At 42.3% G+C, this 17,280-nt stretch overlaps 1 protein-coding gene across 1 annotated transcript in view; it reads right to left on the bottom strand.

Annotated features, from left to right (window-relative positions):
- Window positions 1–17,280, bottom strand: part of CYB5R4 (cytochrome b5 reductase 4) — a 76,944-nt gene that overhangs the window by 58,247 nt on the left and 1,417 nt on the right. The window contains exons 2-5 of the mRNA XM_090035871.1: window positions 14,422–14,575; window positions 8,612–8,712; window positions 6,813–6,897; window positions 1,451–1,492 (exon numbers count right to left, since the gene is read on the bottom strand). Coding sequence (XP_089891997.1) covers window positions 1,451–1,492; window positions 6,813–6,897; window positions 8,612–8,712; window positions 14,422–14,575 — 382 coding nt within the window. The remainder of the gene's footprint in view (window positions 1–1,450; window positions 1,493–6,812; window positions 6,898–8,611; window positions 8,713–14,421; window positions 14,576–17,280) is intronic.

Below are 17,280 nucleotides of genomic sequence, written 5' to 3'. Positions count from 1 at the left end.
TGAGAGACAGGGACACTGGGGCCAGGTCTGACAAATCAACTGATTGTTGGACCCATACCAGACAACCCTAGGTCCAAGACCCTGAGGGCAGTTCCAATAAGCATCCGAATGTCAGACCTGACCCTGACCAGTTTGAGACCCAGGGCTTTCAGGGCCAGGTCTGACAATCAGGTGATTGTTGGCCCAACCCCAGGACAACCAAGTTGCACATATGGATTTTAGATGTCTCAAGGCATTGGAAATCTAGGTTTGGACCGTCTCCCCCATCCAAGTGTCCCTGTGCCCTGGGATGTCTAAAAAGCTCAGGTTCAGCCCAGCTCCACACTATCCAGCATTTTCAAGTGCCTTGCACTACAGGGGGTGTAGGGCAAGGCAGAAAAGGCTGCCAGGTTCAGGAGTTGTTAAGTTCCAGCAGCCGAAGCCTCTCAATTCCCCTTGCCACGGAATCTTGCAACCTGATCTTCTCTGGCATCAGACCAGGACCCAATGCCAACTCTATCTCTATGCCAATGCATAGGGATGATATACATTCAATTTATGGCACCATGCAAGCAAGCTACAAAGATGTTCCAATTATTGTACAGAATAACTTTGTGGCTGGTTTACCTCTTTATGGCACTATAAATTGGTTGAACATACAGCACTTCTACTATTTAGGTGCAATTAATGCATTAACTGCAATAATAACTGCAACATGTGCCAAGGGCTTTAGTCTTCTGTTTGAATTAAAATGCTTAGCAATAAAGGTTCATTGAAGAACTCTGAGGTCACATTGTAAGTGGAATTAATTTTCTAATTTCCTGTGCCCCCAGAAGTCTAATTATTAATCAAGTTCTGACAACATCTGGTTAAAGTCTCTCTACCACAGAGCTGTTAGTCTAAATGGCACAGAATGAAAGTCAGGGAAAGTAGTAACTTGGTTTGACTACATAATGCATGCTGTGTAAACACCTGTAAAAATACTAAACCTCTAATTTTGGGAACTACTTATTATAAATATTAAAACAGAAAGAAGCCAGCCTTTTCTCAGCAAGATTTGAGAGAGATTGTGAGGACATTCTGTGCAGAGAGAAAACATGAAAGGCACCAGGCAAAGAAAAGAAAACAGAAAGTGAGAACTCAGAAGCAGCATTCCTAAGATACAAGAGGGGACAGAACCAGAAAAACAGAAACAAGATCAAAGACAAATCCAAGCCTGCATTTTTGTACTCGACTCAGAATTTTAAAACCTGGGTACTGAAGCAAAGGCATACTTCTCCATCGCGATTCATTTTTCAATGCTGAATACCAAAAGCTAGCATTAGGATTCTGTCAGCTGTAGTTTTCAATTTTCTAACCAACTCTACTCCAGTGTCACCATATTCAAATGCAGTTATTCCTCTTGCTATCTTTCTGGGATACTACTTTTTTTCCCCCATTCCCTGCCCCCCTACTCCATGTCGAAACTTACCATTTAGACATTTCTTCTCTTCAGATAAAGCAGAAGTAGATCCTACAAGAATATTAAAAAAAGTCAACAATTACTGAGTTAGGAAATAGTTGCCATAGTTAATGTGCAAATTCAGTTTGCCATAGTTTAATTCAAAAAGTTGGATTAAAAAGAAAAACTACACAGTTGTGCAGAAGGAAAAAAAAAAGTTACAACAAGGCATTCTAACACTGATTAATTAGGGCAATGTTTTTCAAAGCTCAAAAATTAAACTGCGTCCAACCATGTTCTCTGCCCCTCTCACTCATCCACCCACGTTCAAAAAACATGCAGGTTTTACAGCAGTGGCAGGCAATTGGTTGAGCCTGCTGGCCACAAAGGCAATTCTAGGAAACTGCTGCAAGCCAGGCAGCATCCCCCACTCCCTGCCCCTCTCCTCCCGCAACAGCCTGGTGCTTGCGTGCCCTGCAGCTTCTCCCCACCATTGCCAACAGCACACAGCCCCACTCCGACCCTGGCCTGCCCCACGCCTGCTCTGGACTCGCCCTGGCCGGAACGGATCAGCCGTAACCTACACGCACAGCCCCGACCCTGGCCTGCCCTGCCCTGTGCCATGCCAGCTCTGGACCACCTGCCCACGCTGAGCAGCAGCTGCAGCATGCAGAAGCTGATGCTAGCTGTGGGGGGAAAAGCAGCCCCTCCCCCTCACTGCTGCCGGGCCCTTCTTGTTGCAGCCACCCAGAGCCCACACTCAGGCTGCCCTGTGGCTGCTCTCCACCGCCACCACAGCAGCCCAGCGAGGCAATGGTGGCAGTGCAGAGGAGCCAGAGGGCAACCCAGGCACAGGCTCCAGGTGGCTGCAGCAACAAAAAACCAGCAGTGTCAAAAGGGAGGGGCTGCTTTTCCCCCACATCACGCAGCAGCTTTTGCCCGGCCACTGCTGCTGCTCAGCATGGGCGGGTGAGTCTGGAGCAGGCACAGGGCAGACCAGGGTCCTTCCCAGCGGACCAACGGTGGCAGCAGGTAGAAGGAGCTGCCACCACCTGGGCTACCTAGAAAGGCAGTCAAGCTGTGGAGCTGCCCCAGCCCCACTGCGTGCCCACAGAATGGCAGGATACGCCATGGGCTGGACAATGCCTGAGCCAGGCGGGACTGAAGGATGTGCCACAGGCCAGACAAAGTCCCTCCATGGGCTGTATTTTACCCACCCCTGTTCTACAGTCAAAACTACAAGAGTTAGGAATTGTCAGAAATATTGTTGCCTTTGTAATGAATAAGGCAGAGGTCCTGGGGGGGAGGGGAAATGTATGAAATAACATCATTAAAGATGGTATTGTAATACATAAAGGCAAGGCAGATTAAATAAGATTGCACAGATTCTAAATGCATCATTTTCTAGGCTTTTCAATATGAACAGAAAAAAGAGAAACTGTGTGATTCTAGGGCATCAACTGAGATCTATGCAATTTATCAGCAGGCTGGAACATTTACATCCACCACTCTTACTTCTAATTGAGATGACAATAATAGCAGGTTGGTAAGTAGCCCCACAATTTAGGTAGACCCCTATAGATATTATGTCCCTGTTTTTGCCCCATCTCTCCACTTAACCTCAGCTTTTTAGACTCTTTACTAAGCCAGTCCTAGACTCCATACCTAAAAGGAAGGCTCTTCCAGTTCCGTGTTCTTGTGTCAAAAATTACTGCTTTGCAAAGCTACTCCAGTTGTGTTGAATGGTGGAGAGATTTAACACACAGTACAGCAAATAGAGTGGAGTGTTTCTAGATAATTCCCACTGTAAGGGGATTTACCTCAACACTGAATATTGCCTTATTTTTAGATGTTTAAATTTTGGTAAACAAAATGTTTTGGAAACATAAAACTATGAGTCAAGGTAGCCTAGTAGTAATAACCTTTGTGTTACTGAATTCTTGCTAATTTACTAAGTAAAGAGAATAGCAAAGAATGACTATATACGGTGGGGTGGGCAAAATATGGTCCACGGGCCAGATGCAGCCCACCAGGCCATTCTATCCAGCCTGTGGGGCCCCTAACAAATTTAGAAAATTAATATTAATCTGCCCTGGCTGCCTGTCATGTGGCCCTAGATAGCTTGCCAAAACTCAGTAAGTGGCTCTCTGCCCGAAATAATTGCCTGCCCCTGCTACAGTTCAAAGTAGACCTTCATTATAGAATCCTGCATTGTTTCATTCCCCTGAAGGAAACTGCTTCTGATGAGAAAACTTATTTCGTACTAGCATTTTTAAATGAAAATATTGATAATTCTATTATCAGATATTGCCTTGATTGAAGGGCATTTATTATGGACCCTAAAATTACACTACTACGAATGATCTGATGGATTATGGAAAGCAGCAGATCTGTTTAATTCTACTTGCATCGATTAACATTCAACAAACTAAGCTTCTTTTATTTCAAAATTTGAAGTAAAGCATTCTTTATAAACAATTTAGCCATTTGCATGCAGCTGGCCACTCCAAAGCTTTACACTGCAGATATTAATATCAAGCTTTCAGTTCAACATGAGAGATCAAGAATTTTACAGAGAAAAGCCAAAACAAGCGCAGTGTTTTTCCCCCTGCAACAACAATTAAACGACCATAGCTACTAGAAGCAAAATGCTAAGATAGAGTTGAGAAGGTCTGTATATGACCTTCTGACTAGCTGCAATTCTTTTTAGTCACAGCTGTCTCTCTCTGTCTGCAGGGAAGTGTAGATTGCAACGAATTCAAGAGATACTATCATTTTTGGTTTATTTTGCCTCCTGAAAAGGCTAATTTAAGTGGCTGCAACTCATCTGCCACAGCTTAAATCATTCTCTTGTGGATCTTTCGTGTGTTGATGCATTTGACTATAAAACTCTACCATGAATGAAATTAGTGACAGCAACACTAAAATCCAATATTCCACTTTCTCCAAGTATGTGAATCAGATATACAGTACATAAAAGTTACAGGTCATATCATTTTAAGACATAAGTGTTTTTACAATTCGACACAGATCTACAAGGCAAACTAAGAACTGAAAACAAAATATTTATTGATAAATATGTAAACTTATACTAAAATATACCATTTAAAAACTAGAAAAAAAGTAATTTTTAGATATTAACCCTGTCCTGGTTTCCATAGTAATTATGCCCAGTTCCAACCCAAGACAAGGGCCTGCTATGCAGAAATAACCCTTTCTGGCTTAACAATGAGAAAATGACTTATAAGACAGTATGAGTACAAGTAGGGACCTACCTAATTCATGGGGGCAATTTTAGAACCCCTTGCTGATTGGCTGCAAGGGCTGTCCATCATGCAGGCCTGCTCCTCTCCACCAGTTGGTGGAGAGGGGTGGAGCCACAAGACAGGAAGCCCTTCCAGCCAATGAGCGGTGAGTGGGAGCGATAGCCATCTTGCCTGCAGCCCCTCTGTTCCTTAGAACACAGGGCTGCCACAGCACACTGAGGACTGCTGGCTCCCTCTGAGCAGCCAGCATTTTTTTTCCATAAGTTATTTCCCCCCCCCCGCAGATTTCACAGGCAATGCCAGATTTCACAGAATCCACAAAATTGAAAATTTGGCAGGTCCCTAAATATAAGAGATTAAAACCTCTCAGAAATTAAAGGCTGATGTATGTTCTCTCTCTCCCAGAATCAAGGAAGCACCAATCAGTTTTGGGTTTCCATTTAGGAAAGAATTTGTGAAAGAAAGATCATTAGGTGAAACCTTCTCCTTGAAGGCCTAAACCTCAAAGTTTGAAGAAGCCTGAAAAACACAGGTAGTAAGGTATTTATCTGAGTACTGCAAGTACTTCATATTATTCAGAGAGACAAATAATAAACAGAGAATGCTCCTGAGGGTGTGACTGAGTGATGGATATACTGAAATTTCAAAGAAACATTACCTCGTGGATATACAATATAGAAAGCCACAATTCAGTTTAACAGGGTTCTGAATTTGCAAAGGGAGCAATATAGTAAAGTATAGTAAAGGGAGCTGGCCAAGGGCTTATGATATGGAAAGTAAGAAGTCAACCCTACTGAGCTTTCTGCTTCCCAATAACTGACCAACTGAAAATAAATACAAAAGCATATTATGAACAAAAAGGCGATGTACATGCCAGATGACTTTGGGAAAAATCAGATGTGCATAAGTAAGACCCTGGCTCATGTTCATTTAATGGAGTGATGGGATTTGATCCCTTACCCCAACAGTCATGCCTCCTACTGTGCTACAAATGCATGGCAGGACACTATTTTGAGACTGGAGATGAGCTCTCAATCATGCCATTACTACTTGCCAATGCAGGGCAAGACTGGGATTATGATACTGGGTTCTCCTGCACCAGCCAGTTGATAGCCAGATGCCTGAAACCTGGCATGATCTGGTGTGGTCCCAGGGCTGTAGAGACTCCAATAAGATCTTCAGGCTAGGACTCAAGCATTACAGCCAATTCAAGACTCTGATGGGGTCCCAGGGCTTGAACCAACAATCAGCTGGTAGTCAGACCCAGCTCTGGGACTGTTCTGGAGCTAGTTTGAGAGTCCATTATGGTCCCAGAGCTGTGACCAACAATCAATAGATTGTAGATCCCAGGCCCAGGACCACACTGGGGCTAATCCCAGAGCCCCATCAACAAGGATGTCAAAAAATCTTGTGTCCAGTCTACCTGTGCATGCAGTTTTTTAAGGTCCTAGTGCACCAGAGCCTAGAACCTGAGAGAGGTCCCCTGATCCTGGGGTCCCTGTGTGATGGGGATGCCAGAAAGGTCCTAGTGCATGGGGACCCCAAGTTCAAGGAACCTCTTCCCAATATCACAGTCTCCATGGCTGGGATGTGTCAACTACTTTGCTTCACAGTTCCTTGGAAGCAGCAGGGCAAAGCAGTGAATCTGCTGGGTCACAGGAAACTCCGCAGCTCCCCATAACCCAGCACCAAAATATACCCTGCTCCTCAGCCCCTACCAGAGGGGGGACCCCATGCATGTCTGTACCGTACAGCTGCCAATCTGCCAACTTCAAGGAAAGCTGTCAACCAAGCCCGACTGTGCACCCTGCATCAGGCTACACACACATTCAGTTTAAGCTGTGAAGGAAAATAGCCACAAAATTACACCTATTTTATGGAATATTTTTGCAGCTCGTTTCTCATGTTGTTGTGTCACTAATTGCCTATGGTAAGGTTACTATTTATGACACGATTAACAGGTTAGTCATACTGTAAATGTAATGTCTGCCAGGGGCTTAAATCCACTCCTTTGCTTCAGAGTGCTATCTTACCTGGTAGACTGATGATTTTAGTTGTCATAAGGCTCTTAAATAACCTGATTTCTAAAGTATGGTTTTAAAGTGTTTCATTTCAATAAAACATACCTTTGGGGAGGGCAATAGGTTTGAGTGCCATTCTTCCAACAAGACATTCCTTCAACATAGACTCATAATTGACCCAGCGGTGAACCTGTATGAGAAGCAGTTTTTTTACATGCTTATTTGTAATAAATTGCATTTGTGTAACTATATGTAATAAAATATACATTTATAATATGTAAAAGAGTGCTTGTGCTTGAAGTTAGAGCACAAGAACCAGAGTTTTCCACTAAACACTAAAGGAGGTAAGAATTGAAGTTGGGCAGATTTTTGGGAAGGACACTAGCTCAGCACATTGATAGGACATTGGCTGCTGTGGTTCCTCTGCCATACCTGTGGCAGGTTACAGTGCTGTGTCATGTATTGTGTCAGGGTTAGCAGCAATTTTACTAAGAGTTTAGATTATGGATTTGCACAGGATAGTTTGGATAAGGATGATCCTGTTTCAGACAGGGGGTCACTAGATAACTTCTGAAGATACCTTCCTGCCCTCCTCCTATACGATTCTGACACCAAGCTCCTACAACAAACATCTCCACATAAAGGGATTTCTGCCTATGATCACAGTTTTGCATGCAAGAGCATTAACCTAAATAATTTTTTAAAAAATCCAAATGAAAAGGCCATTGCATCAATTTACTCCACTTTTTTCAAGCTGATGGTAAAATCCCTTAACAAACAAATTTAAATAGCCACAGACATATTTTAAACAAAACAAAAACAACAAAATCAGACGTCATGTGAAAGGCAAAGGTCTGCCTGAGCCTAATGGTTCATTAGTCTAATCTGATAAAGGCTAACCACACACAAGGAATGACATGACTACCAACACATCCAGCTGCCTTTAACTCCCTAGCTGGAATGATCAATTGTGCTTAAAAGAGGTGAACCACCTTTCAAACTTGATGTATAAACAGGAGATTATTTCTAAGTTTGTTTTTAGAAATAAATTTTCTTTAAATTTCATCTCCTGGCTCATATGGCTTTTGTATAGTGAAAGAACATACATCAATAGTAGACGTTACAGTACTTTTCTGCGTTAGCATTTTCATTATGAGATACACAGGTGAAACACTAAGAAAAGCACTGAAATTCCTACTATTTATTTCTCAGTACATGGAAGCCATAGAAGTCAAGACGAGATTTAAAGAATATTTATGTTTCTAAAAATAAACTCATTAAGTTAATTAAAAATAAATTAATAAAAACAGCATCAGTTTTGGGAAGAGCTTCATCTAAATATGCACGCACACTGTAAACCTTTTATTTAACTAAACACTTTCCAAGACATCCAAGACAAAATGATACAAGCAACTGAAAGGTTTCCTAAAGATCTCAAACATTATCTTCTACTTTATTTCTGCTCTAAGAATCAAAAACACAGGGCATATCAAATATATTCAAGTATGAAAAAAATGAAGTAACCTTTTTAAAAATGGTGTTTACTGGCAAAAGAGTATGTGAACTCATGTACAAAAATACACACAATACTTATAAGAACACTAAATACATTTTCAAGAAAAGATGACTAAATTTAAATAAAGCCACAAATGGCAGACTTGCTGACACTGTTTTCAGTTTTTTAAGCAAAGACAGCCCAAGAGTCAAATGCTACAGATTACAGTATTCATCTTAACAATAGTAGCACACATCATCAATGTAACAGCTACAAATATATTCATTTTCAGAGCCGGACCAAGTTATTTGTACTATGCAGTGGAATGAACCAAGAAACTGCAAAAATGAGCAATTATCAAAGTACCATTTGACAAAGTAAATGTCATTCAGTCCCAGAGTTCTCTTACCTGATCAAAAAGATCTGTACCATCAGTTCCTGCCGCCTTCATTAGTTCATCTTCACCACCAGGGTGATACTCCATATATGGAGTGACATTATAGACAAGCCCTGCATCAAAGAATGGAAATATCAAACAATGCTCAAATTAAAATCTGCACACTCATTGAAAAGGAAAACGTCATTTTAATCCTAAAGTATCTCAGTATTCTTTAGTCAGAGAAAATAGTGGAGAAATACTTAAATATGCATCATACATGAAGGAATAACAAATGTTAGGAGTGAGTACCAAATACTACACACTTTGATTTTTCAGTAATACAGAAATTATCAAAAAGAAAAGTGATACAAGGAAGCAGAATGGAAAATGTCATATGCAATTTGTACATGTAATGCAATAGCTATAATGTTTTATTAAACAGGAATGTCAAGCTGCCTAGAGACCCCACACCTTTAAAGACTTAAGCCAGGTGTGCTCAACCTCTGGCCTGCAAAGCCATGGCACCCAGCCTGGGGGGGGTGGGGGTGAACAGAGAGTTCCCCAAAGGTTGGGAAATTTAGTGGCAGAAGAACAGTGGCAAGTAATATTGCTACCCCTCTCCAACTGACAAATTCCCAAATACAGCAAACGAGGTGAGAGCCACAGCGCGCCCCCTTTCCCCACGTGGCAGGATCAGAGCCCAGCTATGCTCCTTTTCCTCCTCATAAGCTCAGATCAAGGTCGGGTCATGCCCTCTCCCCATACAGCTTGACTGGGGCTGGGCCACTCCCTGACCACCTCCCCACACACGGACACACAGAGCTGGATCAGGCCCCACGGGACATGTTAAATCAGACCAACCAGTCAGATCCAGCCTGCTGTCAGCCTGAACACCGTCCATCCAGCCCACAGGGAAACAAGTTGGGTACCACTAACTTAAGGCAATGAGTCGCCTACTGAAGTCCACTGGAATACTTGTGTTTAAGTGTTAAGATTAATTTAAGTCAGGGTATCAAACATACAGTCCACAAGCCTGTACAGCCAGCCACAAGGCTACCAAAACTTGGGGGTATGGCCTGCTAAAGAATATGGAGCCCTTTGGCTCCACAGGCCACAGATGTTGGCAGTAAGTTGGGGTCAGTGTGGTAACCACCCCTAAACCTCCACTGCTGCCAGACCCCCATCCCCAGTCTTACTACCACCCCCAGACTTCTGGCACACATGACCTCTTGCTGCCTCCAAACCTGTTGCTACTATGGCAGCCAGAACAGTTGCCTCCACATCCCAGCCTGGATTCAATGTGCAAGGAACCCCATGGTCTGGATCCAGCCTTGGGGCTCCAGGTAAGTTTGACACTTTTGATTAAAGACTCTAAAGCAGTGGTTCCCAACACGGAGTCGCAACCCAAATGAGGGATGCGGGGGCAATGCTGGCAGTGTTGCACACAAAAGATGAGCTGCTGGGTGCTGGGAGCTCTCGCGCCCCTGCCCCGCAGCCGCACTCTGCTCCCAGAACCAGGTTGTGGGAAAAAAAGGTCGGGAACTACCACGGTACAGGACCAAGATTTTAAATTGACTCAAATAATGACCCCCTATAGGCTTATCTTTTAGAACAATAGGCATCTATACATGCGCTCTGGGGTGGGAGGAAAGGGGGATGCTTTAATTAAAGCAGCTTTTGGGAGCTCGTTCAACAAACTTTAGTTAAAGTGCTGTCACTGCCATTTTGAAACACAGGGATGCTGAATACATGTGACACCAAGGCTGCTGCAGCGCTAATTAACACACTCCAGCAGACTCAATTAACTAAGTCTGCTCCAACGCATGCTAATTAGCATGTAACAGGCATCTGGCATGTGTCTAGGTGGCCCTATGATTACACTGGATTTTTTCTAACCCACAAATACAAACCCATGCACTCTCAGAAGGTTACATGTATCCTTTCTTCATTAAACAAGTTCTACTTTGATGTTCTTTGTTTCCTCTAAGAACAGCTTCCTTGGGTTCTCCTTCCATTGGCACTTCCTTTTTCATCTCACCACAGCTGAACTACTACTGATGACTCTCCAAAACCCAGCCTTATTTAACCATTCTCTGCTATGCAGTCAGTGAAGTGAGGCTCTTGAGAAGAATAAACAGCCTCCAAACAAGTAACAGCTATCATAATCCATGTGCAGACATAAGCTCGGTATATCCAGACTTACAATTACTTCAATTTGCGAGTTTAATATTATTTTAATAAAGAACTTATGTGATGTTTACTAGCCAAAATTTTAAATATATTAATACAATGGATGTATATCTATTTACAGCAATATAATCAGTCCTGCATGAGATGCATTCACTGAGGCAAGGGTCAGGGTTTCAGAGGAAACCATCTCTGACCCACCTTTTTCAGATTTAAAAAGTCTCACAAACATAGAGACCCAAAGATCCTACATGGTGAACACGTGTGTGATACGCAAAGAATTTTTAAATTCTCTTGACCTGAAACAGTTTTTCACCAGATAGTACTAAGAAGTATAACTTTAACCCAGGGCTGATTTTCAGAGATCATGAACACCCAATACTGCTGATCAATTAAATGACATACAGATGGTCTCCAAAAGAGGGGGTGGGGAGAGGGGGAGGAAATCAATCCAGCAGTCCTCAATAAAAGTTAAGTTTCCAAACACCCCTCTTTTGAAACCCATGTTGTTCAAGTACAGGCCACACTTAAGGTTCCCTCCATTCTTTGTCCTCAAATTGAACAATGCTGTCTCAGATCTACAACCAATATTCACACCTGAAAGATTAAAGCTTTCCCAAACTTTCATCTCTCTTAAAATGACTTTTTAGCAGAAAAGCACCCGTAGAATATGTATATTTTGGCACATTTTAAATGAAAATGATAGTTCAGAGCATAATTGATATATTAAAGCCCAGGACTGAAACAACAGACAGATCTTACTCCCAAAGCTACCTATAACTAATTCAAATCATAGGCAAGTCACTTAACTTTTTTTTGCAGAACTCTGGAAAATAAGCGTATGTATTTTACAAAAATGCCACATAAATAAGATGCAATCTTTGGATGGAACAAGATATAAAAAAGTAGAAGTATTTAATATACATGCCCATGTTACTATTTCTATAAGAGAACAGTGATGCTGGCTGGAAGACACCCACTTGCTTGCAGGGCTGTCTTCCTTTCCTTTATCTGTGCATGTCTCCAAGCAGTTTCACTGAGAAGTGTTCAGTGGCTTCTCAGATAGCTCTGAAGAGTAGTGGGTGCTGTCCCAAGCTCTGTGTTCAGTGTCCTCCTCTGGCACCCTGGCTGTTAACTTCAACCTTCATTCCCATTCCTGTTAAGACACCCGTTGTCCCTCTGAAGGGGACTGGTAGCCCCTGACAGGCCTAGGCTCTCTGTCATGACACAACAAATAGGCCAGCCTTCAATGAGACAGACCACTTTGGCATACAATAGTAGACAGCTTATTCTCATGGATGTGTTAGCTATGCCACCTTGTGTGCAGCAGTGATTACTACGCATGATGAGAAAATCACTTAGTTGAAATCCAAAGTGGTAGGACACCATAATTAGCCAGACACATAGGAATACAGGACTGGAAGGGACCATATGGGCCATGAAGTCCAGCCTCTGTAACACCAACTTTAGATATAGGATTTGCCAAGTCTCCCAAAGCAACATCTCCCACCCTTCCATCCCTGCCTCTTTGTTCCATCTTGTACATCTCACCAGTTTCTGCCCAGTTTAAGTGCCAACTAAAACTATACTAAAGTCCACATTTCTTCACAAATAATTTACATGACAGTCTCACAACCTACACTTATATACAGTTCAAACTTCCAAACCACTTTGTAACTATTCTGAATGGATACAAGTGTGGCAAAACTATTGGCCCTCTACCCCTATTTCCTTCAGGCATCACTACTGATGCAAAGCTGAAATAACAGTTACACCTGACACATCCTCCCTAGGAGCAACTCCTCCTCCAATTCTTGAAACTGTTAAAAGGAAAGTCAGCAGAAACAACACACAATTCATTGGAATATGGATGTTCAATAACCGATTTCTATAAAAATGAATATCTTGAAAAAAGGAAAAAACAGGCGGTGGGAGGGAGGACATTGTCAGGACAATAAGAAAGAAAGATTATACATCTGTTTTTAATTGAATGCAGAAAGAACTTTTCTTCTCTTTGGAAAACAGTGAAATATGAAACATATCACCATGCTAACCACTATACAAAGCTACTACTACAGCTCTGCCACCACATACAAAACTAGCAATTGTGGAGTGGTCACTGTTCTAAAGTTCCAGATTCACTTCTAAATGGTATTTTTGTCTCCATCAACCCCCATTATTCACAATGTAACCCAACTGCAGCCAGGAACTGCAATGAACTCCCACAAATAGTCAAAGAAATTGCTACTGGCACAAAGCATTTTTCCTTCTTTTTGGAAAAGTGCAATGATGTTTTCATTCACTCCTACCAGAGGAAGCAAAAGATGTGGTACAATAAAGATGCTGCTGTCTGATACATGCCTGAAGACTGAAGTTTACAAATAATTATTAGCAGTATGGTTTGAAAGGTGTACTTTATGTTTTTTTCCCCCCCAAAGTAGCAATGTATAAACGATTTAAAAATTATTTTCACTAAAAACCAAAGATCCAGATAAACTGCTTTTATCAAAAGCTTTTAGTTCAAACAATGTATATTTGTTTCAATTACTATGCATTAAAAAACTACATTTGATCCAAGAAAGAGTAAGAAGCCAAAAAAATCAGCTTAGATACTAGAGATGTCTCCTATGTTAAATATAGGCAGCAGCTGCATTATGACATGTTTTCTTTATTCAGTGTAATGTAATGTATCTTTACTTATGCTTACTCTCAACAGAGAACAACAGACGCATAAAAATTAAAGCCTATAGTAGTAAAGGCAAATAGAGACATTGTTACCTGACAGGAATTTCTGTTCCCTACAAAACAGGAAAAAAGCATCTACTTACCTGAGTATTCTGACCTTTGCCAAATCACTGATCTTGTTTTTGGCAGAATCTTATTATTTAGGGTGCTATGTTCAATTACTTTAAATTTACAAAATGTGCAGAATAGGCTCACCTCTATATGGGTGACTTAAAACAGAATAGACTTCCTCCTGCAGGACACCCACCAAGGAGATAAAGACAAATTTGCATCCCAACCCTCCAAAATGCAAAGAAAGGGGAAAAGGAAAGGGAAAAGGAATTAGTTTGTCTTAGGTGGGTATGAAGAATGGGTGTTTGGGCCAGGCTACTGTCCTATTCCACCACACAGGCCAAGTTGACTGAGTTGGAAGGTAAGCAAGAAATGTGCCTAATTCCACTCCATCCAGTGCAAAGTAAACTATATGTCTTCATAAGCGCATGGAATTCTGCTACACCTTCTCCAGGCAACTCAGCTACACAACGAAGATCAGCTCCTAAGGAAGCACAGCTTGGTACTGAAAATGCCAAAATGAACTTCTACGATATGCAATTTGTAAGCAAGAGTTGACATGTGGAAGTTTAACATGCCTGCAACTCTCAAAACCTTCTATTGCAGAAAAACCTATAATGAATTATGGAGTAGCAGGGGAATAAAGGAAACCCCTGTTATGTGTATAAGAAAAAACAGATTTCAGTGACAATTTGAACAGCTCCACCTTCAACTTAAATGGGACTATGGCCATTTCTGCCAAAGGTGACATTAATTTAAACTAGTAAACAATATCCAAACAATTGATTTACCAAGTTTGGAAAGAAAGAGATGACGCAGGAAAAAAAAAGTATACAGATAGCCTACAAATGACTCACCTCTTATACAGATCCAGCAATCATCTGTTTTGTTATGTTTAGCAAGTTCTTCTTCAGTCACTTCAATTAATCTTCCTTTCAAACCAGTCAAGTCTTTTCCACTTTTAGTTAGTCGAATCCAATCCATAAGACTTCTGCCTGGTTTCAAAGGTACCTAAAAAGTAGCAGGTATACTAAATTTGGCTGTTGCTAGAGGAAGATGTGTACATCTAAATGCAATTAAAAAAACACCAAAACCAGCAATAACTTGGGAGAGAGCAAAAACAATCTTGTTTGTTTTTCCTGCTGCTATTTAGAACTCTATGGACAGCAGTAAACCCACTTAGGAAAGTTTCTTTCACGCCCAGACTCCACACCCTGAGCTTCCAGAAATGTACCCCACTACCTTCACTGTAGGAGTGTTCAGTGTCACTTCCCTGCTCACTGGGAGACAGAGGAGCAGCTACAAAATATTAAGGCTGGTCAGTCACAGAAAGGAGGCAATCAAGAATGTAAATAAGGGAGAATGTAAATGAAGGATTGTTCCTTTATTAGGAACAATCCTTCAAATTTACTGAACACCTAGTAGCTAAAAACATGAAAGGTACTTAGGCACCACTTGAGGTTCACAGATGTCCAACTTCAGTAGTCACCTCTGTCTGCTAGGTTTAGCTCTCTCAGCATAGTTCCAATTCTTGGTTATAACACAATGGATGTGAGCATATGAACACACAGAAGAGAATCAGAGAAACAGCCAGAACTAGAAAGTGTCACGCAGGAAATATTACATATTTAATGTTATGCAGGACCAGGTCTATCAGTTGAATCAGGGGTGTCACTCTCCCTTGGCCTGCTGGCCTGGATCTACACTGTGGGGACTCCTTGGGAGCCACATCTGGACCCATGTTCAGCAAAAGGGCAAGCAATGTCAGGAAGCCTTGAGGGTTAACTTCTGCCTGGAGAATAAAGGAAACCTCTGCAATGTGTGCAGCAAAAACAGATTTCAATGTCAATTTGAACAATTCCACACTCAAATGGGATTAAAGCCACTTATGCCAAAGGTGAAACTAGTCTAAATTTTTAAACAATATCCAAACAGTTGTTTCACCAAGATTGGAAAGAAAGATATCACACAGACAAAAAATATACCTAGGTACCACTTATGGTCCACAGGTCTCTAATTTCAATAGCCACTTGTGCTTACCAGGTTTAGCTCTCTTGCCATATTTCCAATTCCTGGTTGTAGCATAATAGATGCTAACACACGAGTGCACAGCAGAGGAGAAAACAGAGAAAGAGACAGCTCTCACTCACCAACGACACATCCCAAACAGGGCTTCACACACTGCAATTCAGCCACGGACCAGCCCCTCTGGGAGCCTGCGAGCCAGATGCAGCCTACTGGTCAGGTATCTTTTGACACCGCTCACTTAAATAAACTGAGACTTTTTCAAAAGTACTGAGAAAGTGCCCATGCTCATTCAAGTGTTTGGCAGGGAGGACCACAGTATACAAGGGCGGGAAGAAAAAGAATCAATTATTTTTTCCAACCGCAAGTGTAAAACCTCCATGGGAGATGGACATTTCATCCTGCTACATCAGGATGCTGCTTGTTTTTAGACACAGAAGCATCTGAAAGAGAAACAGCTCCCTTGGTCTTGATTTTCAGTATGAATACAGACTGCAGAAGTGGGGTCTCATGATTCTTCTGACTTTTTGGGTTTTGAGCAGATGTCAGCAAAGTCACCAGAGTCCAGCTGGTTTGTGGTGGCTGAGTGTTCATAGTGAAGTTACTTTTCAATCCTTCAGTGCTGGCTCTTTCTATCATCAGAAAGCAGAGCTCACCTAGTGTTGCACTGGGGACCCGTGAACAGGGAACACAAGCTAGGTTTACACCGTCCATGAGACTAGTTAGTTTTACCCTCTTCTTTTTTTAAAAAAATTATCTTAGACCAAATCAGCCAAATCTGTTCTGAATCCCCTAGACTGAGCACAGCTCAATCATGCAAGTGATGGTGGTGGATGGGTCATATTCGACCTTGGGAGAAGTGGGCAGCAGAGTCCCCCAGGGCTCAGTTCTTGGGTCCATGCTGTTCAATCTCTTTATCAGTGATTTGGACAACAGGGTTAAAAGCACCCTGTTTAAATTCGCTGATGATACCAAAATTTGGGGTGAGGTAAGCACGCTAGTAGGGAGGGAAAGACTGCAGCAAGACTTGGATAGGTTACAGGGGTGGGCTAGCAAAAACAGGATGCGTTTCAATACTGACAAGTGCAGGGTGATGCACTTGGGCAGTAGTAACCAGCAGCACACTTATAAGATGGGAAACACAATTCTTGAAAACACGGAAGCAGAAAGGGATCTTGGAGTCATTATAAGATGAACATGAGACGACAATGCGAGGTCACGGTTGGCAGGGCTAACCGCACCTTGTCATGCATCTAGAGGTGCATCTCTAGCAGGGCCAAGGAGGTGATCCTCCCCCTCTATGCAACACTGGTCAGGCCGCAGCTGGAGTACTGTGTCCAGTTCTGTGCGCCCTTCAGGAGGGATTGGACAACATTGAGAGGGTCCAGAGGAGGGCCACCCACATGATCCGGGGACAGCAGGGCAGACCCTACAACAGGAGACTCTGGGTCCTGAACCTGTTCAGCCTTCACAAGAAAAGGCTGAGGGGGGACCTGGTGACAGTCTATAAACTCACTAGGGGGAACCAGAAAGGTTTGGGAGAGACCTTGCTTCCCCTCGCGTCCCTGGCATAACAAGGAATAATGGCCACAAGTTGTTGGAGAGTAGGTTTAGATTAGACATCTGTAAGAACTACTTCGCAGTCAGGGCGGCTAGGATCTGGAACCAACTTCCAAGGGAAGTGGCGCTGG

Source organism: Crocodylus siamensis, chromosome 1 (assembly GCF_052110815.1).
Source record: "Crocodylus siamensis isolate JL-2025a chromosome 1, ASM5211081v1, whole genome shotgun sequence".
NCBI classification, from domain to species: Eukaryota; Metazoa; Chordata; order Crocodylia; family Crocodylidae; genus Crocodylus; species Crocodylus siamensis.
This window is presented reverse-complemented; position numbering and strand designations above follow the sequence as displayed.